Raw genomic sequence first — 22,220 nt, 5'->3', positions numbered from 1 at the left:
AACTATCTTACTGACTATAAAGTGAGCTAATCGTTGCAATTGAGGATTGCAACGTTTTTTGTCGGAATTCGTTGATAATTTGGCTTGACATATTTTCTAATGTTTCTACATTAGTGAGCCTATGTAGCTCGTTCGTGCTAAACCAGGGAGGACGCTTCAAAATCATTTTCAAAAATTTATTTTGAATCCGTTGAAGTGTCTTCTTACTGATTGCACAACAACTTATCCAGATGGGAACTGCATATTACATTGCTGGCCTGAAAATTTGTTTGTAAATTAACAGTTTATTCTTGAGACAAAGCCTAGAATTCCTGTTGATAAGAGGATATAAACATTTGATATACTTATTGCACTTTGACTGGATATTTTCAATGTGCTCCTTGAAAGTAAGATTCTTATCATAAATTAGCCCTAAGTATTTAACTCGATCAGACTAATTTAAGACCACACCGTTCATCTTAATAACGTGGCTACTGGTGGGTTTGAGAAATGAAACTCTTGGCTTATGAGGAAAAATAATTAACTGTGTTTTAGAAGCATTAGGGGAAATCTTCCATTTCTGCAAGTATGAAGAAAATATATCTAAACTTTTTTGTAGCCGACTGCATATAACACGAAGGCTTTTTCCTTTTGCGGAAATGCTTGTATCGTCACAAAACAGAGATTTCTCACAACCTGGTGGTAAATCAGGAAGATTAGAAGTAAAAATGTTATATAAGATTGGGCCCAAGATACTCCCCTGAGGCACACCAGCTCTAACAGGCAATCTATTAGATTTACCATTTAGATAGTTAACCTGAAGAGTGCGGTCAGTTAAATAACTTTGTATCGTTTTTGTGAGGTAAAGCGGAAAACTGAAATTTGACATTCTAGCTATTAAACCTTTATGCCAAACACTGTCGAATGCCTTTTCTATATCTAGAAGAGCAGCTCCAGTCGAATAGCCTTCGGATCTATTTGTTCGAATCATATTTGTTACTCTAGGTAACTGATGAGTAGTGGAATGCCCATGGCGAAAACCAAACTGCTCATTTGCAGGTTCTCAACCTTTTTTTGTCCGCGTACCCCTTGGCAATATTTTTCATATCGATTGTACCCCCTGGCTTGGAATGTTTTCGCAGACTGAGAGAGAGTACTGGTAGATCATGTTGTGGAAGTCTAGTTAAGGTTTCAAACTGAACTATGGTCATACAATGATTGCTACAGTCTTGTTTTAAGAGCAAGTTTGAACAACAAAGTATTATAAAGAAACATTTCTTTGTCCGCCATTACTGATTTTTCTTCCGCGTACCCCCTGAAGGCTTTCAAGTACCCCCAGGGGTACGCGTACCCCAGGTTGAGAACCGCTGAATCTAGACCAAGACCGAGATCAAGAAACGGACAAAACCCAAAACCGTAAAATAAAAATCAACTTAAATTTACACTTTTAAATTAGCTCACACGAGTAAATTTAAGTTTATAATGATCAACAGCTCGAACAAAAATTAATAAATTTTCAAAAAAAATGAATTTGAGAGCTAAGGTAAAATGGCGTTGAATCCACAAATGGCCAACTTCGAGCTACCACTTCGAATTTTGAAAGGCACAAGTCTCAGTAATAATTGATGTGTCATCTGTGAAAACGCTGTTTTATTTTTGCTTCACTATAGCAAACATAAAATAGTGTGAACGCCATCAACATTCGAAATAATGGCTCGTAGTCGGCCATTTGTGGATTCAACAGCATTTCACCCTCAATTATTTTGGAAATTTTGAGTATCAAAATAAGTACGATTAGGGGCCGATCAGATCCAATCGAATCAAACCTGAAGTATGCGAAAAAAAATCCGATATTTGTAGGATTGGAATTATGAACACCGTTTCTTCAATCAGATAAAATCAAATGAATCCTGCACATGCGAAGTTTTATTACCCTAGTTTTGTTTTATTAATTGCTATAGGGTATATTTTTTTTTCCTCATCTATTGCTATAGGGTATATTGACGAAGGCGCCAATGAAGCATTAAGTTCGAAACAAGTTTCCAAAGCACTTCGTTTTGGACCACTGAAATCTCCATTCTAGAGCAACTGACACATCGAAGTTGTATTTCCGTTCTCGGTTTTAGATTTTCTACGTGTGTGTGTGTGTATTGCAATGTTTTCAGTGAAATCGACATGTGAACCAACCTTCCTTCCCGCAGTCGCTGCTGGGAAGCTGAGAGTTTTTCTTGCCACTTCGAGACCCAAACGGGGAAACGAGTGAACGACGATGGATGGAAAGCAGTCCCGATAACGGCCATTGACTTCGATTGAGTTGTTCATGCCGCTTGGATGTGCGGTCGTAGATGTTTGTGTGCATAACCGTGTACAGATCTTCACAGCCACCAGACTAGACCGGTCACCGGTGCGGTGTTGCTGTACTGTGGCTTCAGGAATTTTGTGCGGTTTCCTCTCTGTCCGATCCGTTCATCGCCGGATGGAATGGAGCCATTTCGGGGAGCTTAGAATGCACCAAAATTACACATCGATGATGATTAAAATAGATTTCGAGCATGGAATCGTTGGGGTAAAATAAAAATAAATATTACTGGGCTAACTACGTCCTGACATTTCGCTGCTATTCGTTCGCAAAACTTGTCCTGTGTGTGTAGATTCGCGCCTCGTGCTAGTGGCAGTCGCGGCTCGTCCAATAAGCAAACCAGTTTGCCCGGCTATAAATTCTGTAACTAAGTTCCTTCCTATCACCCAGCCGTGTGTTTAGCTCTACGAATCCGAGATTCAATGGCTTCCGACCTTTTCTGATTTAAGTTTGTTTTTTATCCGTTCGTCCGTCCGTCCATCTGTCTGCTGTTCGCTGGCTTCTGTGATTCGGCAGCAAAAGTAGCAACCGTTGCTGGTTAAATTGGTTGTTTCTGGGTGCCGAGGCTTGGCTTCTGGATCTCTCTCGACTACCGGTGTTACTTTTTACAACATCGCTAGCCTTCTTAGTGCGAACCATTTCGAGGAGCGACCAATGCCGCGGGCCAATGGGCGGACAGGTTTTTTTTTCTTTCTTTTTCTGCCATACAAATCTACGTTTTTTTTTTCGTATCACTGCTGATGCTGGGGCAAGAGACGTGAAACCCGATAACACGTGTATTTGTATGTGGGTAGATGATGGAGATTATCGCTTGCCGCCTTGGACACGCAGATGAAACCATTCGTCTTGTCGTCTGTTTTCGCTATTACGCACTATCCTTCGCCGTGTGAGTTGCCCGGTGTGGTCCGGAGATTCCATGAATGCCTTATTTTATGCCATTAATCAACGGAACAACGACACGCCAGTCGTCTCTGATGAGGCTTTCCTTTATGCAGCAACGCGTTTTTTTTTTCTTCAGTGTTCCCGGAACACGGTAGCAAGCAGCTAGTTGCGCCGAGTAAAACAAAGAGTTGAACAAGATATTTTCGAGTGTTATTTTGATTAGCCTATATTCTAGCTAATGATAAAGAATTCCGAGATAATATTAAAAAGCGTATTAATTTAATTTGAAATACTCAACCCGTTCGGAATACTTAAATCGCTATTTTCCGCCACAATTGCAAGAAGGAGATGCAAACATTTTTCTCTTAGATTTTTAAAACCAACATTTCTCAATTGGATTTTGAAACGGTGTCAGACATTCATTTCCGGTTTCTAGGAGTCAAATATCAATATCAGGAAGTATTCCAGCAATGTCCTTGATTTTATCCAGTTTCATACTGCAAGTGATAGCAAATGAGTCGGAAAACACTAAACTTTTATGTAATTGCAGTCAAACGTAAAAAAAATTATTGATCAATGTATATTGATTTGTTCACTTTTAACCCTGAACGTCAATTTTTTTTTTTCATGTTTCTTTATTTTTATTTTTTTAACGTGGGACAACGTCTTTGTTTTCTATACTGGAAAGCATTTTGTAAAATTGTAAATGAAACTGGCAAATGTTTCGTCAGACTTCAAACGATAAAACAGCACAGACAAACAGACGTGCCTCTTCGAACAAAAATCCTGAAAAATCTTTGTCCTTATCCGAAACGTTACACTCATGCGCCACCATGTGAGCTTATTGCATCCAAAATCCGATTCGTCATGCATTTACAGACTATCGCAAAAAAAACAATCACTAGGAATCAAATAAGTTGGAATGTTTGAAACTATTTAGATAAAGAAAAAAAGACGGGACAAATTCTGCCGGGTCAGCTAGTGTCACATATTGCGAGTGTTTCGTCACAATTCTAGTCTAGTCTAGTCTAGTCTACACTAACACATCCATTACTTGAAAGGATCCTGTAAAATGATATCCATCATTTTAAAAATGGTTTCCATACATTTTTATTGTCAACGGCCAGGCCTACTGTGTAGCGCAATATAATACAATGTAATCTAAGAACGGGAACAATCCGTACCAACCGATCCGTATGTAAGAAGTAATATACCTTATTCGTTGGGAGTGATAAAGCTAAGAAAGTACACTCCTTTGTTGACCAATCTCCTGGGATGGAACACAGGTATGTCCTCCTAATGTTCGGGTTTCGAAACCAAGGATATAGCGCCTTCACTCGCCTAACTGTTCCGGTTGGAACTTGAGTACTAACTCTAGTCCTAGCATTTTTAGCTTATGGTTATAGCGCCATTACTCGCTCCCTAAAAGAAATATGGATTATTTCCATTTTTTTGTTAAATAACGACAGCCCTTTCGTCAAATTCCAATTGTGCTTTCTGTAGATAAACTAAATAGTGATCAATAACAAAAAAAAGAGATGAACAATAACAAGCAAAAATATGCGTAATTCAATTCATTTTTCAATTAATGTAACGCCACACACGCGTGTGCGTGTTTCAGAGTGTGTATTTAGTCTAGTAAATATCGGAAATGTATTAGCAGATTCTATGATTTGAATCCAGTTTAAACCAACATCAAGAGATGTTTTTGGGACCAGGCACGTTTGCGTGATTTGTTTCACATATTATACAATTTTTTTCTATATTGGAACTGGGTTATATCCAAAAAAACGGAGTAAAATATGCGATTTTTCTCCTATAGATCGTTAGTTCTTCGGGATATCGAATTCAGTCTGTTGAGTTTTAATAATTATACTCGGTAAAATTTTAATAACACGGGCGAAATCTTTTAAAAACCGCCACAGCAAGTGTAAACATGAACGCGTTGAACGAATCTACTGGTGTGTGTAAATGAACTAAGTCACCTATTGAATCCAGAAGTTGTCAAAGTTTCATGCATCCAAAGCCTAAATTTACAAAAAAAGCAAATATGCATATAAAACAATAAAGAATTTTCTTCAAACGCCACAATTGTCATTATTAGCATACCATTAACATAAATTTGAATCATCTCGATTAACGAAACTTAGAAATAGTCACTCAAAAATCAATATTTGCTCAAAAACTTGGAAAATCATGAAACGAGGCTTAACAAAATACCAACGAAATTCTCAAATTATGTTTTTAGAGTTTTTTTTATTGCAGGGCGTCGAAGAAATTCTAAGGCTATCACGGTTTTTTTGCGATCTTGTTTCTTTCCCGTCGAGTGAGGATCATTTTTATTACTAACTAAGAATATGGAATAGTTGATTAATGATTTGATAACCGAGCAAAAATATGTGTGAAGAATTTTTCGATGCAAGTCAAAGTGAGGATGCAATATTGTGCTATATGGTAGAGCTTATGGTATATGATAGAGTGATATATCATTTTCATAAATTATAAATCGAGATTATAAATGAATTATATATCTAATTTTCCGCACTATTTCTTTGTTTTCTCACAAACAGCTTTTACTTTACGTTTCCATATACAAATTATCATAAGTCCTGAATTAATTACATTTCACAAGACATTTTCCCAATGATGAAATATGGACCATGTCTATTTTAAATTCATTGATGTAACTCAGAGGCTTACACGCTTGCCCTCTCGATGCATCAAATGACAATCAAACACAGAGCACCAAATTTCGTAGTAAGTATTCATTCCAATGACTTGAACTCTTTACCATCCCGGACTAATAATACAGGAAACGATCATGCTCGAAAACTGGTCAATACTTTACCGGATGATTGTTACATTTTTGGGGACGACTCTCACCAGGCACAAGCCACTCTTCCGACCGGCGATAGGACCTAAAGTTTGCTTTGAGTAGACAGTCAAGCAATCCGAACATTTTTCTGCTCCAGTGGTTCAATTTGTCCAATTCTCCGTGCTAATTTTCTAGTTGATCAAATCATCAATTCTTCTTCCACTTTCGGCCAATACATCTTCAAATATATAAACTTTCACTAACTTCAGTGCTGGAAAAATGTTAGCGAAAAGTCACACGCGGAAAAGTTACGTCCATTCGCGGCCGCAGCTTACTGCGATCCGCGCGAGTGTTTCGTCACAATTCATTGCATAAACTGCCTAAGCCTGTAGTACACTCTTTGACCGAGCGTCAAATATTTGTCACTTTTTGACAGATAAAAATTTGGTCAAAGATAATTATTTGTCACTCTCCAATTTTAACATGGGGCAAACACGGGCAAACAACAACCATGATGTCAAATAAATTTGACCATTATGTCAGAAGGTCAAATATTTGACCATTAGACAAAGAGTGTACTACAGGCTTTACAATTGATCTGCTTTCGTTTTAAAATATATCGATAGCTGCATCCTCATTAGAATGCATCCGCTTCTCAGCCACTCGATTTTGTTTTGTTTACTTGACAACGACGCTACTTCAGCTCGAATTTGTTGTTCATCGCACGTATTCTAATGAGCAATTCTCGCTGAGTCTAGGCCAATAGGTGCACAAGGTCTTTCAAATTTGATATAAATGCACACAGTTATTAGAAATAGAGAAAGAATGATAATGCCATTTTTGTTTGATCGAATTTGTGGACCCCTTGGTCACCAAGGGGGGGAACAGTTTCCAGAAAAGTTGAAATTTAAGCAATTCTTGATGTATTATTTGAGCTATATCTCTAAAATTTGTTATATAAAGTACTACAAGTAGCACTTTTCTGTAAAGAGGAATGATAGGGCTTTCATTTAATGTGATCAGAATTTAGGCCGCCATCTTGGATTATATCAGAAAAATGCAATTTTGACCGTGTTCGCAACTACCGATTTTTGATCTGAGACCAGCATTGGAAAGCTGAGAAAAAATGCTATAAGATGCAAGAAAAAAAATTAGGTGAGCATCAGTGTTAACCCATCAATTAAACCTATTTTCCAAGCTGAGTTTCAAAATATTCAACGTACACCGCGCGATCAACATAGTAACCTGTCTACTGAGGCCAAGTGGATGCACATGTTATAACTCGATATCTTTCGACCGCAAACACGTTTTACTTTTTTTACACTATACGGATTTCTACACTAAGGCAACTGTTTTGGAGCACGACTCATTCTTGAGAAGCTATTGAAAATGCTATTTTGGGGAGGGTTTTTTTTTATTCAGCTTTCCAATGCTAGTATTAGATCGAAAATTGGTAGTTGCGAACACTGTCAAAATCGCATTTTTCTGATATAATCCAAGATGGCGGCCTAAGTTCTGATCACTTCAAATGAAAGCCCTATCATTCCTCTTTACAGTAAAGTGCTACTTGTAGTACTTTACATAACGAATTTTAGAGATATAGTTCAAATAATACATCAAGAATTGCTGAAATTTCAACTTTTCTAAAAACTGTTCCCCCCCTTGGTGTCCAAGGGGTCAACAAATTCGACCAAACGAGAATGGCATTATCATTTTTTCTCTATGTCTAATAACTGTGTGCATTTATATCAAATTTGAAATACCTTGTGCACCTAGTGGCCTAGTTTCAGCGAGACTTGTTCAATATAATAGTAATTTCATGGCGTCGTTCCTGGAATCAAAGGCGGGAAATGTAAAAAAATACCTTTTCTAGTTTTCTGCATAGAAAACGGACGAAGAGCAAAATAAAACGAACTCCAAAAAAAACCTTTCGAATCCGTTTTATTTTTTAAAGGATTAGCAACGAATTCACCACTAAATGAATCGATTCATGCATTCTAAACTATTCTTTTCTAAAAATAAATCATCAAAGCGAGATACGACCAAATAATCAAATAAACCACATTGCTCCGTCGTACATCAAGTATATGCGTACCTAGCCAGTGACGTTTTATCTTATCTTTTAAAGCAGTTTACAGTGCCCAGTGTAAACATTCCATCCGCTGCCTGAATACTGGAGCAGCTCAAAACACTACAATTTCAAACCCAAACCGTCCATCTGTTAGTATTCCAATCTGACAATCATTCCTCGACTATCAACTAGGCTTTAAATCGAACGCTTACTTCCCACCATTATGTTATTGGGCCTAACAATCGCTTCTCTCCCTCTATTGTGTATCAGCGTGTATGGCTAAGCTGACATAACTGAAGAGGGCCTGCCTGTCATCGATCCTAGCCTACTGCCAGTTACTACCAGTGCAGTGCAACCGCGCAGGCTTGTATACAAGGGCAGAAAACAAGGAAAATGTAAACTGCAGCTCAAAACAATGAATCATTTATCTTATCACAACAAACGAAAGTCGTATAGGTTAGGTACATCACGTTACATATGTGCAGCTTGTCAAGAGTCAAGAGCTGCGAAGACGAGTTTCACAAAGTTGGCCTACTATTTACGTACTCACACTCTTAAGTATCGCAGAGGGCCAGCGTGCGTTTTCCGCCTACTTGTTGATGGCTTTTCACCTTTGGCACTTTTCCTTCGATCATTAGTGAAATTTCCGTGCTGCTGTGTGCAGCGAATTGCGGTAAATTTGCTTCGATAAGTTTGTTGCTGTGCATCCAAAATAAAGATAGAAAAAAACCTACTTGGAACAGGAAACAAAGGAAGAGGAAACCCAAAACTATTAAGTGCTCGATTGGAGAAACAAAACCATAAGTGCAAAAGCTTGCCCAAATCTAGCGGATGAACGGTTTTTAGGTGTTTTCAAGAGGAACCGAAGAAAAGCCGGCAGCGCCGGCTCAAAACGCCATAAGTGTGCTTTCCGTGCGGTATCTACCTTACCAGAGTAATCGATAACCATCGGCCATCAAACTATTACACCGGCTAACTCCGACACCGAAGGAAAGCAGCGCTTAGTTCCGTGTCGATATCAATCAGCACTTGGAAATCAAAATGGAAATAATCTAAAAATAAGTGCAGTGACGAATGTGTTGTTACCTAGTAGTGTAGAAGTTGATAATCATCACGGACATTTGGCTATCAGCAGCGGTTTCGGGTTGTGTGATGAGTAATTCTTCAAATGTCGCTATCCGATCACTTCGGTTGCTGCTGTACGGAAAATCGGAACGACCGCGGAAATACGCTGTCGTGTTCAAGTGTGTAGTTATTAATTGCGAAGTTTTGTTTCGTTGTTTTTGATAAGTTGGGTTAGGTGCAAATCATGACCTTCTATGTGCCGCTAAATCGTGAAAGTGTGGATTTTCGTAAAAGGTAATGTGAAGTCAGCTGTCAGTTCTGGTTAGGTGATAAATGAATACCATGAATACACTCTAATGTTTTTCGTAAACAATTGGGTTGCCTTTGACAACGTTCGCTTGTCAAGATATTCCTTCGCGCTATGAGTTATTGTTCTTCAAGTGAACGCTTTTCAGCTTTGTGGTTTCACTCGAAGTGTGACTCTCAAGTGACATGGGAAGCATCTCCATTCCGGTAAGAACATTTGAGTCAATATTACGTCAAACAATCTACAACCGCTTGTAATTGCGCATATAGCCGTTCTCCGTCCTTCTTACGAATGTTCAATCTTAATCATTATGTGACTAGGCTATCGCTTCAGCATCGATGTGGCAAAGCAAAACCGACAGATTGCATACACATCGATGCGAGGATAATTGGATGGAATTTCAATCGAAGCGAAAAAAACTTCTAATTGACGTTTATGGCGTTACTCATTTTTCACGGGAACAGACAGTCCACTTTTATCCACGTTTTCGGTATAGTTTACAAGCGGGATTGTGTTACTGCGAACGTTATGCTAGAAGAAAAAAGAAAGGAACACAAGTTAATCTAATTTAACCCTTGCACACAGAGGAGGGGTGCAATCCATCGGTCAGGCCGCTCCAGTCTGTAGGATAATCCAACGCCTATGTGTTGGCGGCAATAGAAGGAAAGAGTAGTAAAACTACACACACAAAATCGTAAATAATATTTTTAGGCCTTCAATGGAACCGGAAGTTTAAAACAATTGACCGCCTCTGAACTCATCTTCGACCATCTGTGAATTTCCTTTTATTCGTCCCATTCTAAGTTTTGTAGTTGATGCGATCTGTTTTCGTTTTCCTAGGTTTTTATATCAATTAATTTTGAATTCTGTCAGTTGTTTTATATTTTATCAATTTTTAATCATGTCCTTGAATTTATCATTTATCTTTTGACTACTACTTGATCACCTAACCGTTTCTTTTGGCACCTTTTAACCATTAGTTGGAATTAGTTTTGGATTTTTTGTATTGTTATTTCAACCTTTCTTATCTTCTTATTTCTTATCTTCCTCTGTTTGATCGAATAAGGCCAATATCCTATCAATATTCTTTTAAATCGCATTGTTGGCAGGGTCCGAAAAGATAGAACCAATAATGATAGTTTTGGCGTTTTGAGGGTGGATTGTGGATGTTGTGTTGTGACTGGTGTTTTCACACTTTTGCTTAAACTTCCGACCACGTTATTCTCGAGACGTTCGTGTGATTTCTCTTATCCGTGATTCATGTTCCGTGATTCATGATTTATTTCAACTTTGTTTCTTAAATTTAAAACTACCCATTCTAATTTCGAAAAAAATTGTATTTATATACGAATACAAGCCACGCACACGTGTGCATGGCCCAAACAGCATCTCTTAATGTCGGTTTGAACCGAATTCATATTATATAATCTAATACAGCGGTTCTCAACCTGGGGTACGCGTACCCCTGGGGGTACTCGAAAGCTTTCAGGGGGTACGCGAAAGAAAAATCAGTAATGGCAGAAAAAGCAATTTTTCTTTATAATACTTCATTTGTTGTTCAATCTTTCTCCTAAAACATGACTGTAGCAATCAAACAAACCATAGTTCATTTTGAAACCTGAACCAAACTAACAGGTGACAACTAAAAATTTGGAATTTTTTTCTACAGCTGTCAAAAAAAGTGGAAGAAATTAAAGAAAAACTGATTTATTTCTCATGAAGATATATTCATTGTGAACTAACAAAAAATATTGAACATTTGAGAAAGGTCCGTTACCGGCCTCTCGACGACGTTTTCTTTTGATACCGAAACAAGAGCGTTGTACGGCCTTCAAGTCCGCTTTTCGAATGCATCTCTTGAATTTACCCATCAACTGTTCGCAATTCGTTGATTTCCAGTTATTTCTCAAACTAAACTCAAACTCAACTCAAAATCCCAAGAAAAGCTTCGATTGGACGACACTGGGGTGGATTTGTTGGGTTGCGTATTTGGGGTACAAATGGAGTCGAATGATTGCTTAAAAATGTTTGTGTTCTTGACGTACTGTGATGATATTTTCTCTGGCCTCATCACATACACAATTCATCTGTATGATGTTTTGAAAAAAAAAAAAAATGGAATCAATGTTGTTCAAACATTCGTTTTGGTATGTATTTTAATTGATAGCCAAACCACTAGGCTTGAACCATGATTTGACAAAAAGGGAAAAGTCTTTTTCTGTCCACTACGCAGGCTGGTCTTTAGCTTCCTTCCTGGCGGATCATAGTTGAGGTTTGCAGGAAACCATACACAATAGAAACCGAAAGATTTTCGCTTTCAAAATGGTTTTCCATCACCCCTTGTCAAAATTGTTTTGCAGTTCATATCAAACCGTACAATGCACTTGCGGAGTGCTCCTTGTTTGGACGCCATTTTGAACCGAATTGAGCATGCATAAACAAAACAAAAAAAAAAATGACATAAAGAGGAAAGATAGAGCTTTCATATACATATTGTCATTTCGCTCTAAGCGTGTTTCTTGTGGAGTAAAATAGCCCTCAAAAAATTCATGATCTACTACTGCTCTGCCTATAATTCATAAATTGGCTAATATGCCGTAGGCACCAAATCGAGAAAAACGCATTTGAAAGTTTTTTTGTCGGTACAACATAGTTTGACTGTTCATGACAACTTTTTTATTGAGCATATCACCCTTTATATATGCTGGAACCTTGCCGTTGAGTTGAAACAGAGAAATCTTTAGAAAAATTCCATCCGCCACGTATTTTTATTTTGATGCAAGAGCCTTACGATCGCTCACCTGTCACCAGTAACCACCAAGCTACAACACACTTTCGAAAGTTAGAAGAAACACAGTTCAGTAATAATACACTGGTTCGTGAACATGCCACAGGTTCATATTGCATATTGGATATTAGCCAAATTCTCAATTATTTTGGATATTAGCTAAAACTGTTTCACGTTTGCTGCCTTCCCAAATGCATTTTTTGACAATCGGCTTCCGTAGGGACCTTGTTTAGGGTGTGTACCATCACGAGAAAATGTTTTCTCGATTTTGGTAAAAGTAGCATATTAGCCAATTTCTGAATTATGGGCAGTACTCTCTCCACTATACGAGAACATTCCAAGCCAGGGGGTACAATCGATATAAAAAATATCACCAAGGGGTACGCGGACAAAAAAAGGTTGAGAACCGCTGATCTAATACATTTCTGATATGGCCCAACAACAAATTCAATGTTTGTTGGTTTAATTCGGTTGTAAACATGGGTGCTTATTACGGGAGTCACTTCACGGTGAAATCAGAGTGAAGTGAACAAAATCCTATTACGGGACTCACGTAAGTGAGAAAAACGTCGCGAAGTGACATCTGCCGTGGAATCTGGGTTATTATGAGTGTCATATCAGTGAAGTGAGAACGGAAAAAGCGACGTTTCGCGTGGAATTATTTCACGACTATTTTGAACGGTGAAATGATTCCACGAAGCTGCCATAAGTCTTAAAGTTGATTGATTTGTGATCCAATGGTAAATATTGGATTTATTCTTCAGTAACGAAGCGAATCAGAGTTTGATCCGTGCCTTAAAGCGGTCAATTTTTCTTTTTTTTGCCCGATGAAAAAAATGCGAACTAGTTCAGGAAATTTTCGATACCGAAAAAAACTTTTTTTTTTGATGCCGAATGTCTTCGAAATGCAGAACAATCTGAAAAAAAACGGGAAAAACGACTTTCTGGGACTAAGACATTTTTGAGCTGGGAAACAACCTCATTTCACTTGTCCTATTCTCAATTTCACTTCACTGACAATCTCACTCCACGGAGGTGATTTTTGTCACCTCACTTGAGGTGGAATCGGGAATAGGTCTAAAAAAGTGAAATGAGCGTGAGAGTGAAATATATTTTACCGTGAAGTGACTCCCGTAATAAGCACCATGATAACTTGAATTCCTCTCAAGTAAAAAATACAAATTTGTGAGTGGCCCCGACAGCCCCCTTATGGTATGTTAGTATAATTCAGATCCACTTCGTGTACTACAGTTTTTTACAGTTCACTGAAATATATCACTTACAGACCTGGGCCCCCCAAAACATACCTGCTGTTAGTTTAAATTGGTCTCAAAACAGAAAAATGAACAATTTTGTACCAGCTGCTAACAAAAATTACCATCCTGTGACCTTTGTAAAGATGCAGAGGTTAACACGGTCTCCAAATAGCAAGGGTCATACTAACATCCTTTCCCTCTTCCCACCCGGTTACAAAGACGTGGCCGGCGTCGTTATTGACTCTTCAAAGTATAGAGGCACCAAAACTTGTACAATGAGAATGGTCGGTCACTCCCAACCCCATTCAGTTGATTCATTGTGCAACTTCATTGATTCGGATCAAATTTGGATCATTGCAGTCAGACAAGCTAAGCTAATATTCTTTTAAATCGCATTGACTGGGTTTACCATAGGATTTTTGGCGTAAAATACGTCTTACGGCAATATATACAGGGGCCCAACTTCAATACAGGAATCCAATTTCGAAAACCGAAAACATCAAGAGCGTCACGAAAATTGTCCAATTTCAAACGTTTTAAACTCAGTCAGTTTCCAACCGATTTTCATCATTTTAGCAGCAATCGATTGGAAAATCATGTAAGCACCCGTCCAAATGAAGAAAATTGTTCTCTGATTGTTCGAACCCGTAAGCACCCGTCCAAATGAAGAAAATTGTTCTCGATTGTACTATTGAAAATTGTTGAACCTTGTCGAAACGTAAATGTCGACCTTTGATTGGTCGTTTGCTGCCTTTCCCTAAAAAGGACGACAGAATGGAGTACTTATATATAAGAATCTGCTTCTCCTCAAGCTCAGTTTACTAGCAGCGGGCAGCAGCGGCGGACAGTAGCAGCGATGGCAGTGGGCAAAGGCGGCGTGGAGCAGCAGCGGGCAACACCGGCGGCCTTAGAGGTTAGCTGCAGTTCCTACCTTTTTCAGTCCAGCTCTCCTTCGATCTGAGTTGGACCCCACCAGCGGTAATCCAAATCAGATATCGTTGGGTGAATACAGCTAGAAACTGAATGAGACTCGCACCGCCGGGTGGTTTGGGAAGTCATCATCATCCAGCGTGTATGTATATATAGGATGTGTGCACATATATAACATGTGTGAATATTTATAGCGTGTGTCGCTAGCGTGGCTAGCTATATAGCGCGTGCAAGTTTATAGCGTGTGTAGCTTGCTATATAGCGTGCGTGGCTTGCGTGTGCATGTGTATAGCGTGTCTGTGCATGTTTATAGCGTGTCTTAGCATGTCTATAGCGTGTGTGGCTTGCTATATAGCGTGCGTGGTTTGCTATATGGCAAGAGAAACTCCATAGCTACACATAGCTTCTGCTGTTGTTCATTCTCGTTTCCGGTGCCGTCTGTAGAGGTAAACATCATCTGGAGCAGAGAGATCATTAAATTGATAACCCCATTGAGCGTATCTCCAAACAACCTCTTCAACTTTTTAAACAATTTTTTACCTTTGTTATACTAAAACAGAGAGCAATGAAGTTGGTCTGCAAAAGTAAACAGTCATCCGAGGCCCGGGGGGCCACAAAAAATAGTAAATGTGAGTAGATTAAAAAAGGACCAAAAACTCATTGCAGGGTCATTTATTTATTAAAATGATTACGTTTCAGTTCGAAAATAATGAAATTCTTGACATTTATGCAATTTTCAGACACTTTGATGCTGAAATTGATGCAGTTTTGTTTATCATGTTTTCGGCAATTTCAAAGTTTTTTTACGTCACTATCTTTCTGCTACACCAAAACCGCTCTTCACACGTTTGCCCCGTGGATTTCGGAATTTATGCAGTTTTTTTTTTGACGCAAAAAAAAACGAGAATGGAGTGAAACGGCAGAATGAGAGATTTCTTTTGCTTATAAATTTGTTACAGCCGAACGGATTTTGGTCATTGATATTACGGGTCCTTAAAATCGAAAATTAATGTTGCCCTAAAGCTCAAAATAGTGGCCTTAAAAAGGTTGTAGCTTTTCAACCATTCCTGTGAATTTCGCTCGTTACGGGTTAGTCGCTCCTACGATGGCTTATGGGATAACTCATTTAAGTCTCTAGAATGGAGTGCTTGAAAACCTATAGTCTTTCATTTTTTTTAGTTAAACAGAAACAGTATCATCATTCGTTGTTTTGCTTTCGTCTCGATTAGACGCAAATTGTTCATCTCCGTTTGAGTTTGCAAAATAACAATACACGAGTTATCGTACGGGTGTTTTTTTGTCGATTATTTCTTGTGCTGCGCGATAACAATAGCCGGTAGTTTATCGGCAGAAACATCTTCTGCACACTGGTAGGGGCAGGCTACCCCGCCAGTGATCCGATACGCAGCTGATATATCAGCAAGAATAATTCTCCCGCACCGCTGTTACCCCGCTAGCAGCACGGACCACCATACGATCGAGCGAGTGGAAGTCAACTACAAGTGGCATCTACAAGGTCGCGTGTAGGATACGGCCACTGTGTCACAACACGAAGCTGGATCGTCATTGTTTGTTCTGCGGAGACGCTCGATTAATCCTACTATCAGCCGTGAGGTCGTGACTTAGACGTTCGGTGAAGTATTCACTTTAGAATTTTTATCATTATTATTAATAGTATTATTATTGTTATTATTATAATTATTATTACTATTATTATTATTATTATTATTATTATTACTATTATTATTATTATTATTATTATTATTATTATTATTACTATTGTTATTAGTATTAGTATTACTGCCTTTTTTTAATTTTGATCCATTGTAGTTTGAAAAATTGTTTTTAAAATTTAATAGCAACTATTTGACCCCCCCCCCCCCCCACATTCGAATATTTATCGTTTGTGTGCGGTAGAGCGTAACGCTCCCGCAAAATGGACGACATGCAGGTGCAACTATTCCTGGATGTGGAAACAACTGGGGAAGAGATTGAGATCTCCCCCATCAATTTCCCTCTACCTTCCCCGCTACCTAGCCCCGTACCAAGGGTACCGGCAACACGGGTGAAAGCTTACCCAGATGCTTCGAAAGGTCCGTTCGTAGTTTACTTCAGGCCCATAAAGAAGCCTCTAAATATAATTCAAATCGGCAAGGACCTGGCAAAACAGTTTTCGGACGTAACCGAAATTACAAAGGTTAGACCGAACAAACTGCGAGTTGTTGTGAGTAGCTTGAAGCAAGCAAACGCAATTGCTAGCTACGAGCTCTTCACGAGAGAGTACCGCGTGTACATCCCTGCCAAGGACGTGGAGATCGACGGTGTGGTTACCGAAGGAAGCCTCACGGTCGATGACATTTTGCGTCACGGGGTTGGCTGCTTCAAAAACCCCCTGATTCAAGATGTAAAGATACTGGATGTCAAGCAATTGCATTCAGTATCCATCGAAGAAGGGAAGAAGAAATTCTTCCCTTCGGATTCCTTCCGTGTAACATTCGCCGGATCCGCACTGCCGAACTACATCTCTTTGGACAGGGTTCGTCTGCCTGTACGCCTGTTCGTACCGCGGGTCATGCATTGCCAAAACTGCAAGCAGTTAGGTCATACAGCCACCTACTGCTGCAACAAGGCACGCTGCAGCAAGTGCGGAGGCAATCATGCTGAGACCGCTTGCAGTGAGGATACTGAAAAGTGTCTTTACTGCGAGGGAACTCGGCATGACCTTTCGGCGTGTCTCGCGTACAAACAGCGCGAGGAAAAAATAAAGCGTTCCCTCAAGGAACGATCAAAGCGCTCTTTCGCAGAAATGCTGAAGAGTGCTGAGCCACCCTCGACAGGAAACATCTTTTCCTTTTTGCCAACCGATGAGGGTACATCTGACGATCCCGTCGAAGGGTGTTCTTATGCCATGCCAGAAGGATTTAGGAAGAGGAGAATGATCAACTCTCCTAATCTTTCTCGCAAAGGTCGCAAGATAACCCCTAGCGGAATGACCAATAAGCCAACACAAAAAGGAAGCGGTGAAGAAAAACCGAAGCAAGTACCTCCCGGTTTTAATTTTAAATCAAACCAGGAGTACCCACCGCTTCCTGGGGCACCAAAAACCCCTCGGGCACCCATTTCTCGATCAGAAGATAAAATAGAAACAGGGTTCATAAAATTTTCTGATATTGTGGACTGGATATTTAAAACATTCAAAATACCAGATCCCCTACAAAATATTCTTCTTGCCCTTCTTCCTACAGTGAAAACCTTTTTGATGCAACTAGCAGCAACTTGGCCCCTCATTTCAGCTATCATATCTTTCGATGACTAATACGGCGAAAGAGGTTAGGAATTTTATCACTGTATTACAGTGGAATTGCAGAAGTATCATCCCCAAATTCGATCTATTTTCTCATTTAATAAATACATACAATTGTGACGCATTTGCGCTCTGTGAAACCTTTCTCAATTCAAACGATCAACTCAATTTCCACGATTTTAACATTATTCGTCGAGATCGAGACTCACACGGTGGAGGGGTACTTTTAGGGATTAAAAAGTGCTATTCCTTCTTCCGAATCGACCTCCCCTCGATCTCGAATATTGAAGTCGTTGCCATTCAAACGAATATGGATGGAAAAGACCTATGCCTTGTTTCGTTATATATGCCTCCATCCGCGCGGATTGAACAGAAGCATCTCACTGATATAGCAGAGTTGCTTCCCGCGCCTTTTTTGATATTGGGAGATTTTAATTCTCACTGTTCGCTATGGGGGTCGCTGTACGACGACAACCGATCTTCTTTAATCTGTAACTTGATCGACGACTTCAATATGACAGTTTTGAATACTGGGGAAGCGACACGTGTACCTAATCCTCCAGCACGTGAAAGCGTGCTTGACCTATCCCTCTGCTCGACATCACTAGCGCTAGATTGCCGGTGGAAAGTAATCAACGATCCCCACGGTAGTGATCATCTTCCAATCGTTATATCAATTGCTAATGGTTCAACTCCCCCGAACCCAATCAATATTTCCTACGACCTTACACGTAATATTGATTGGAAGTGTTATGAGTCTATTATAGCGCAATCTATCGAGACTCACGAGGAACTTCCTCCGGAGGAAGAATACGCGTTCTTAGCTGGCTTGATAATCGACGCCGCGACTCAAGCTCAGACGAAACCGATACCCGGGGTAACGATTAGACAGCGCCCTCCCAACAAATGGTGGGACAAAGAGTGCTCTGAACTGTACGCGCGAAGGTCCGCGGCGTATAAGGACTACCGGGAGTACGGCACTGTCAACCTGCTTCGAAAGTACGAGGCACTGGGCAGGCAGATGAAGAGCTTAGTAAAGGCGAAAAAACGCGGGTACTGGCGGCGGTTCGTAAACGCGTTGTCCAGGGAAACAGCGATGAGCACTCTTTGGGATACCGCCAGGCGCATGCGGAACCGTGACGTTTCGAATGAAAGCGAGGAGTATTCAGATCGCTGGATACTCGATTTTGCTAAAAAGGTCTGTCCAGACTCTGTACCGGAACAGAAAACCTTTCGCGACGCGTTATTAGTAACTACGGAAGAGCCTCCATTTTCGATGTTGGAATTTTCAATGGCTCTCCTGTCGTGCAACAATAAGGCTCCAGTGTTAGATAGAATAAAATTCAACCTGTTGAAGAACCTACCCGACTCTGCAAAAAGACGCTTGTTGAATTTATTCAACAAGTTTCTTGAGCTAAATATTGTTCCGCATGACTGGAGGGAGGTAAAAGTCATTGCTATTCGGAAACCCGGGAAACCTGCCTCTGATCACAATTCATATAGGCCGATTGCGATGCTCTCTTGCCTCCGGAAATTAATGGAGAAAATGATCCTCTTACGGTTAGACAAATGGGTCGAAACAAACGGGTTACTTTCAGATACTCAATTTGGCTTTCGCCGGGGCAAAGGGACGAACGATTGCCTAGCGTTGCTTTCTACTGAAATTCAACTAGCCTTTGCTCGAAAAGAGCAAATGGCTTCTGCGTTCATGGATATTAAGGGGGCTTTTGACTCTGTCTCTGTAGAAGTTTTAAGCGCGAAACTTCATTCGCAGGGACTCTCACCATATTTGAATAACTTTTTGCTCAATTTGTTGTCAGAAAAGCATATGTATTTCTCACATGGCGATTCGACAACTTCCCGAATTAGTTACATGGGCCTCCCCCAGGGCTCATGTTTAAGTCCTCTCTTATATAATTTTTACGTCAATGACATCGATGAATGTCTTGCAAATTCATGCACGCTAAGGCAACTTGCAGACGATAGCGTTGTATCCATTACTGGTGGCAAGGCTAGCGACCTGCAAGGACCATTGCAAGATACCTTAGACAATTTGTCTGAATGGGCTCTTAAGCTGGGTATCGAATTCTCTCCGGAGAAAACTGAGCTGGTCGTTTTTTCTAGGAAGCATAACCCAGCTCAGCTGCAGCTCCTACTAACGGGTAAAACGATCTCTCAGGTTTTAGTCGCTAAATATCTCGGGGTCTGGTTCGACTCCAAATGCACCTGGGCTTGTCATATTAGATATCTGACACAAAAATGCCAACAGAGGATTAATTTTCTTCGTACGATTACCGGAACTTGGTGGGGTGCTCACCCAGGAGACCTTCTAAGGTTATACCAAACAACGATATTGTCAGTTCTTGAGTACGGCTGTTTCTGCTTTCGCTCCGCCGTGAACACGCACATTATAAAATTAGAGAGAATACAATATCGTTGTTTGCGTATTGCCTTGGGTTGCATGCAGTCGACCCATACGATGAGTCTTGAAGTGCTAGCGGGTATTCTTCCGTTGAAACATCGTTTTTGGAATCTCTCTTACCGGTTGCTAATTCGATGCACAGTTATGAACCCATTAGTAATTGAAAATTTCGAGAGGTTGGTCGACCTTCAATCTCAATCCAGATTTATGACTTTATATTTTGACTATATGGCTCAAGATATTAATCCTTCTTCATACGATTCCTCCAATGTCGCACTTTTAGCTACTTCTAATAATGCTATATTCTTCGACACCACCATGAAACAAGACATTTCTGGTATCCCGGATCAATTGCGACCCCAAGAGATCCCTAAGATTTTTTCCAATAAGTTTAAACATGTTAGTTATGATAAAAGCTTTTACACTGACGGATCTAATCTAGATGAGTCCACTGGCTTCGGTGTTTTCCACGAAAATTTTACCGCCTCCTACAAACTCGATGCTCCTGCTTCCGTGTACGTCGCAGAGCTTGCTGCTATTCAGTACTCTCTTGGAATCATCGAAACCCTACCCATAGACCACTACTTCATCTTCACAGATAGTCTCAGTGCCATTGAGGCTCTGCGATCAATGAAGCCTGTGAAGCACACCCCGTATTTCCTGGGGAAAATACGGCGGTTTTTAAGTGCTTTAACAGATAAAAATTACCGGGTTACCTTAGCGTGGGTCCCTTCTCATTGCTCGATTCCGGGTAACGAAAAGGCTGACTCTTTAGCTAAGGTGGGTGCTATTGACGGCGATATTTATGAAAGACCAATTGCTTTTGATGAATTTTATAGCATTTTGCGTCAGAGAACACTCAACAGTTGGCAATCATCATGGAACTCAGATGAACTGGGACGGTGGCTACATTCCATTTTTCCTAAGGTATTGACGAAAGCATGGTTCAAGGGGTTGGATGTAGGTCGGGACTTCATTCGCGTGATGTCCAGACTTATGTCCAATCACTATACGTTAAACACGCATCTCTTTCGTATAGGGCTTGTAGACAGTAATCACTGCGTTTGTGGCGATGGCTACATCGAGCATGTTGTTTGGTCGTGTACCGAATACTGTGGTGTTAGGTCTGAGCTTATAGATTCCCTTCGGGCCCGAGGAAAACAACCGAACGTACCCGTTAGAGACATTCTGGGAAGCGGTGATCTCCAGTACATGACACAGCTATACGTGTTCATAAAACACGCTGGTATTAAAATATGAAACTCTTCTATCTATTTGTTAGATTACCATTCCCGCTACACGCTGAAAGAAGATGATACACTAAGCTGGAGACACCCAAACGAAGACTCGGCATCTTCATGTTCACGCAGACACCTCAGTCCAAACTGCTCAAATAGAACATCACTGCTTAGCCATGTACAAATAAATAAATCGTATAACTCAATATAGTTGAAATCAAAATTGTAACTCCCCTCCTCTCACCTTAAATCCCCACTAGCTCGTAGTCGGCCGCGAGAATAAAGAAAAGGCCTCCCTCTTTTCCCTGCTAATTTAGAATTTAAAAAAAATGTACTTGGCTCAGTTAAACATAAATTGTATCGTGCCGTGTCAAATAAACTATTTAATAAATAAAAGAAACAGTATCAGATACATTTTTCATAGTTAAGTAGTTAAAATCAATAGCCACTAGTACAAGTTTTGCTCTAGAGCTCAAACTGGAAAAAAGTTAATGATTATAGCTTTTTGAACCATCCCTGTGAGTTCATGTGCTCCTAGTCATGTCGAATATGCGTAAAGTTTTCAGAAACTTGAATGAAGTTTTCCCGTAAGCATACGTAGAGCCCGGCGATCACTTAGCCGTAAGTAGAGCTGTTCACTAACCTACGGCAAAAATCTCGCCCCATCGCTCGTGTTGACGTTCAGCCTGGCAGAGGCCTTACAAGTTCCTTCAATCTCCTATTCATCCGGTGTGCGTGTTTTAGTTCGCTCGTTGTATGCATACGGAGTAGCGAAAAAATATGACATAAGCTGCCAAGCAGCAT

General features: G+C 40.0%; 1 protein-coding gene across 4 annotated transcripts in view; it reads left to right on the top strand.

Annotated features, from left to right (window-relative positions):
* LOC129718511 (dedicator of cytokinesis protein 3) overlaps window positions 1–22,220 on the top strand; it is a 115,146-nt gene that overhangs the window by 49,734 nt on the left and 43,192 nt on the right. The window contains exon 1 of one of the 4 annotated variants that reach the window (XM_055669333.1): window positions 8,760–9,465. The exons of the other annotated variants lie outside the window; for them this stretch is intronic. Coding sequence (XP_055525308.1) covers window positions 9,416–9,465 — 50 coding nt within the window. The 5' untranslated portion in view covers window positions 8,760–9,415. Of the gene's footprint in view, window positions 1–8,759; window positions 9,466–22,220 lie in introns of those variants that run through there. 4 annotated transcript variants of the gene reach the window in all.

This window comes from Wyeomyia smithii, chromosome 1 (genome assembly GCF_029784165.1).
Source record: "Wyeomyia smithii strain HCP4-BCI-WySm-NY-G18 chromosome 1, ASM2978416v1, whole genome shotgun sequence".
In the NCBI taxonomy this organism is placed as follows: Eukaryota; Metazoa; Arthropoda; class Insecta; order Diptera; family Culicidae; genus Wyeomyia; species Wyeomyia smithii.
The sequence above is the reverse complement of the archived record's forward strand: the minus strand, read 5'-3'. Positions and strand labels throughout refer to the sequence as shown.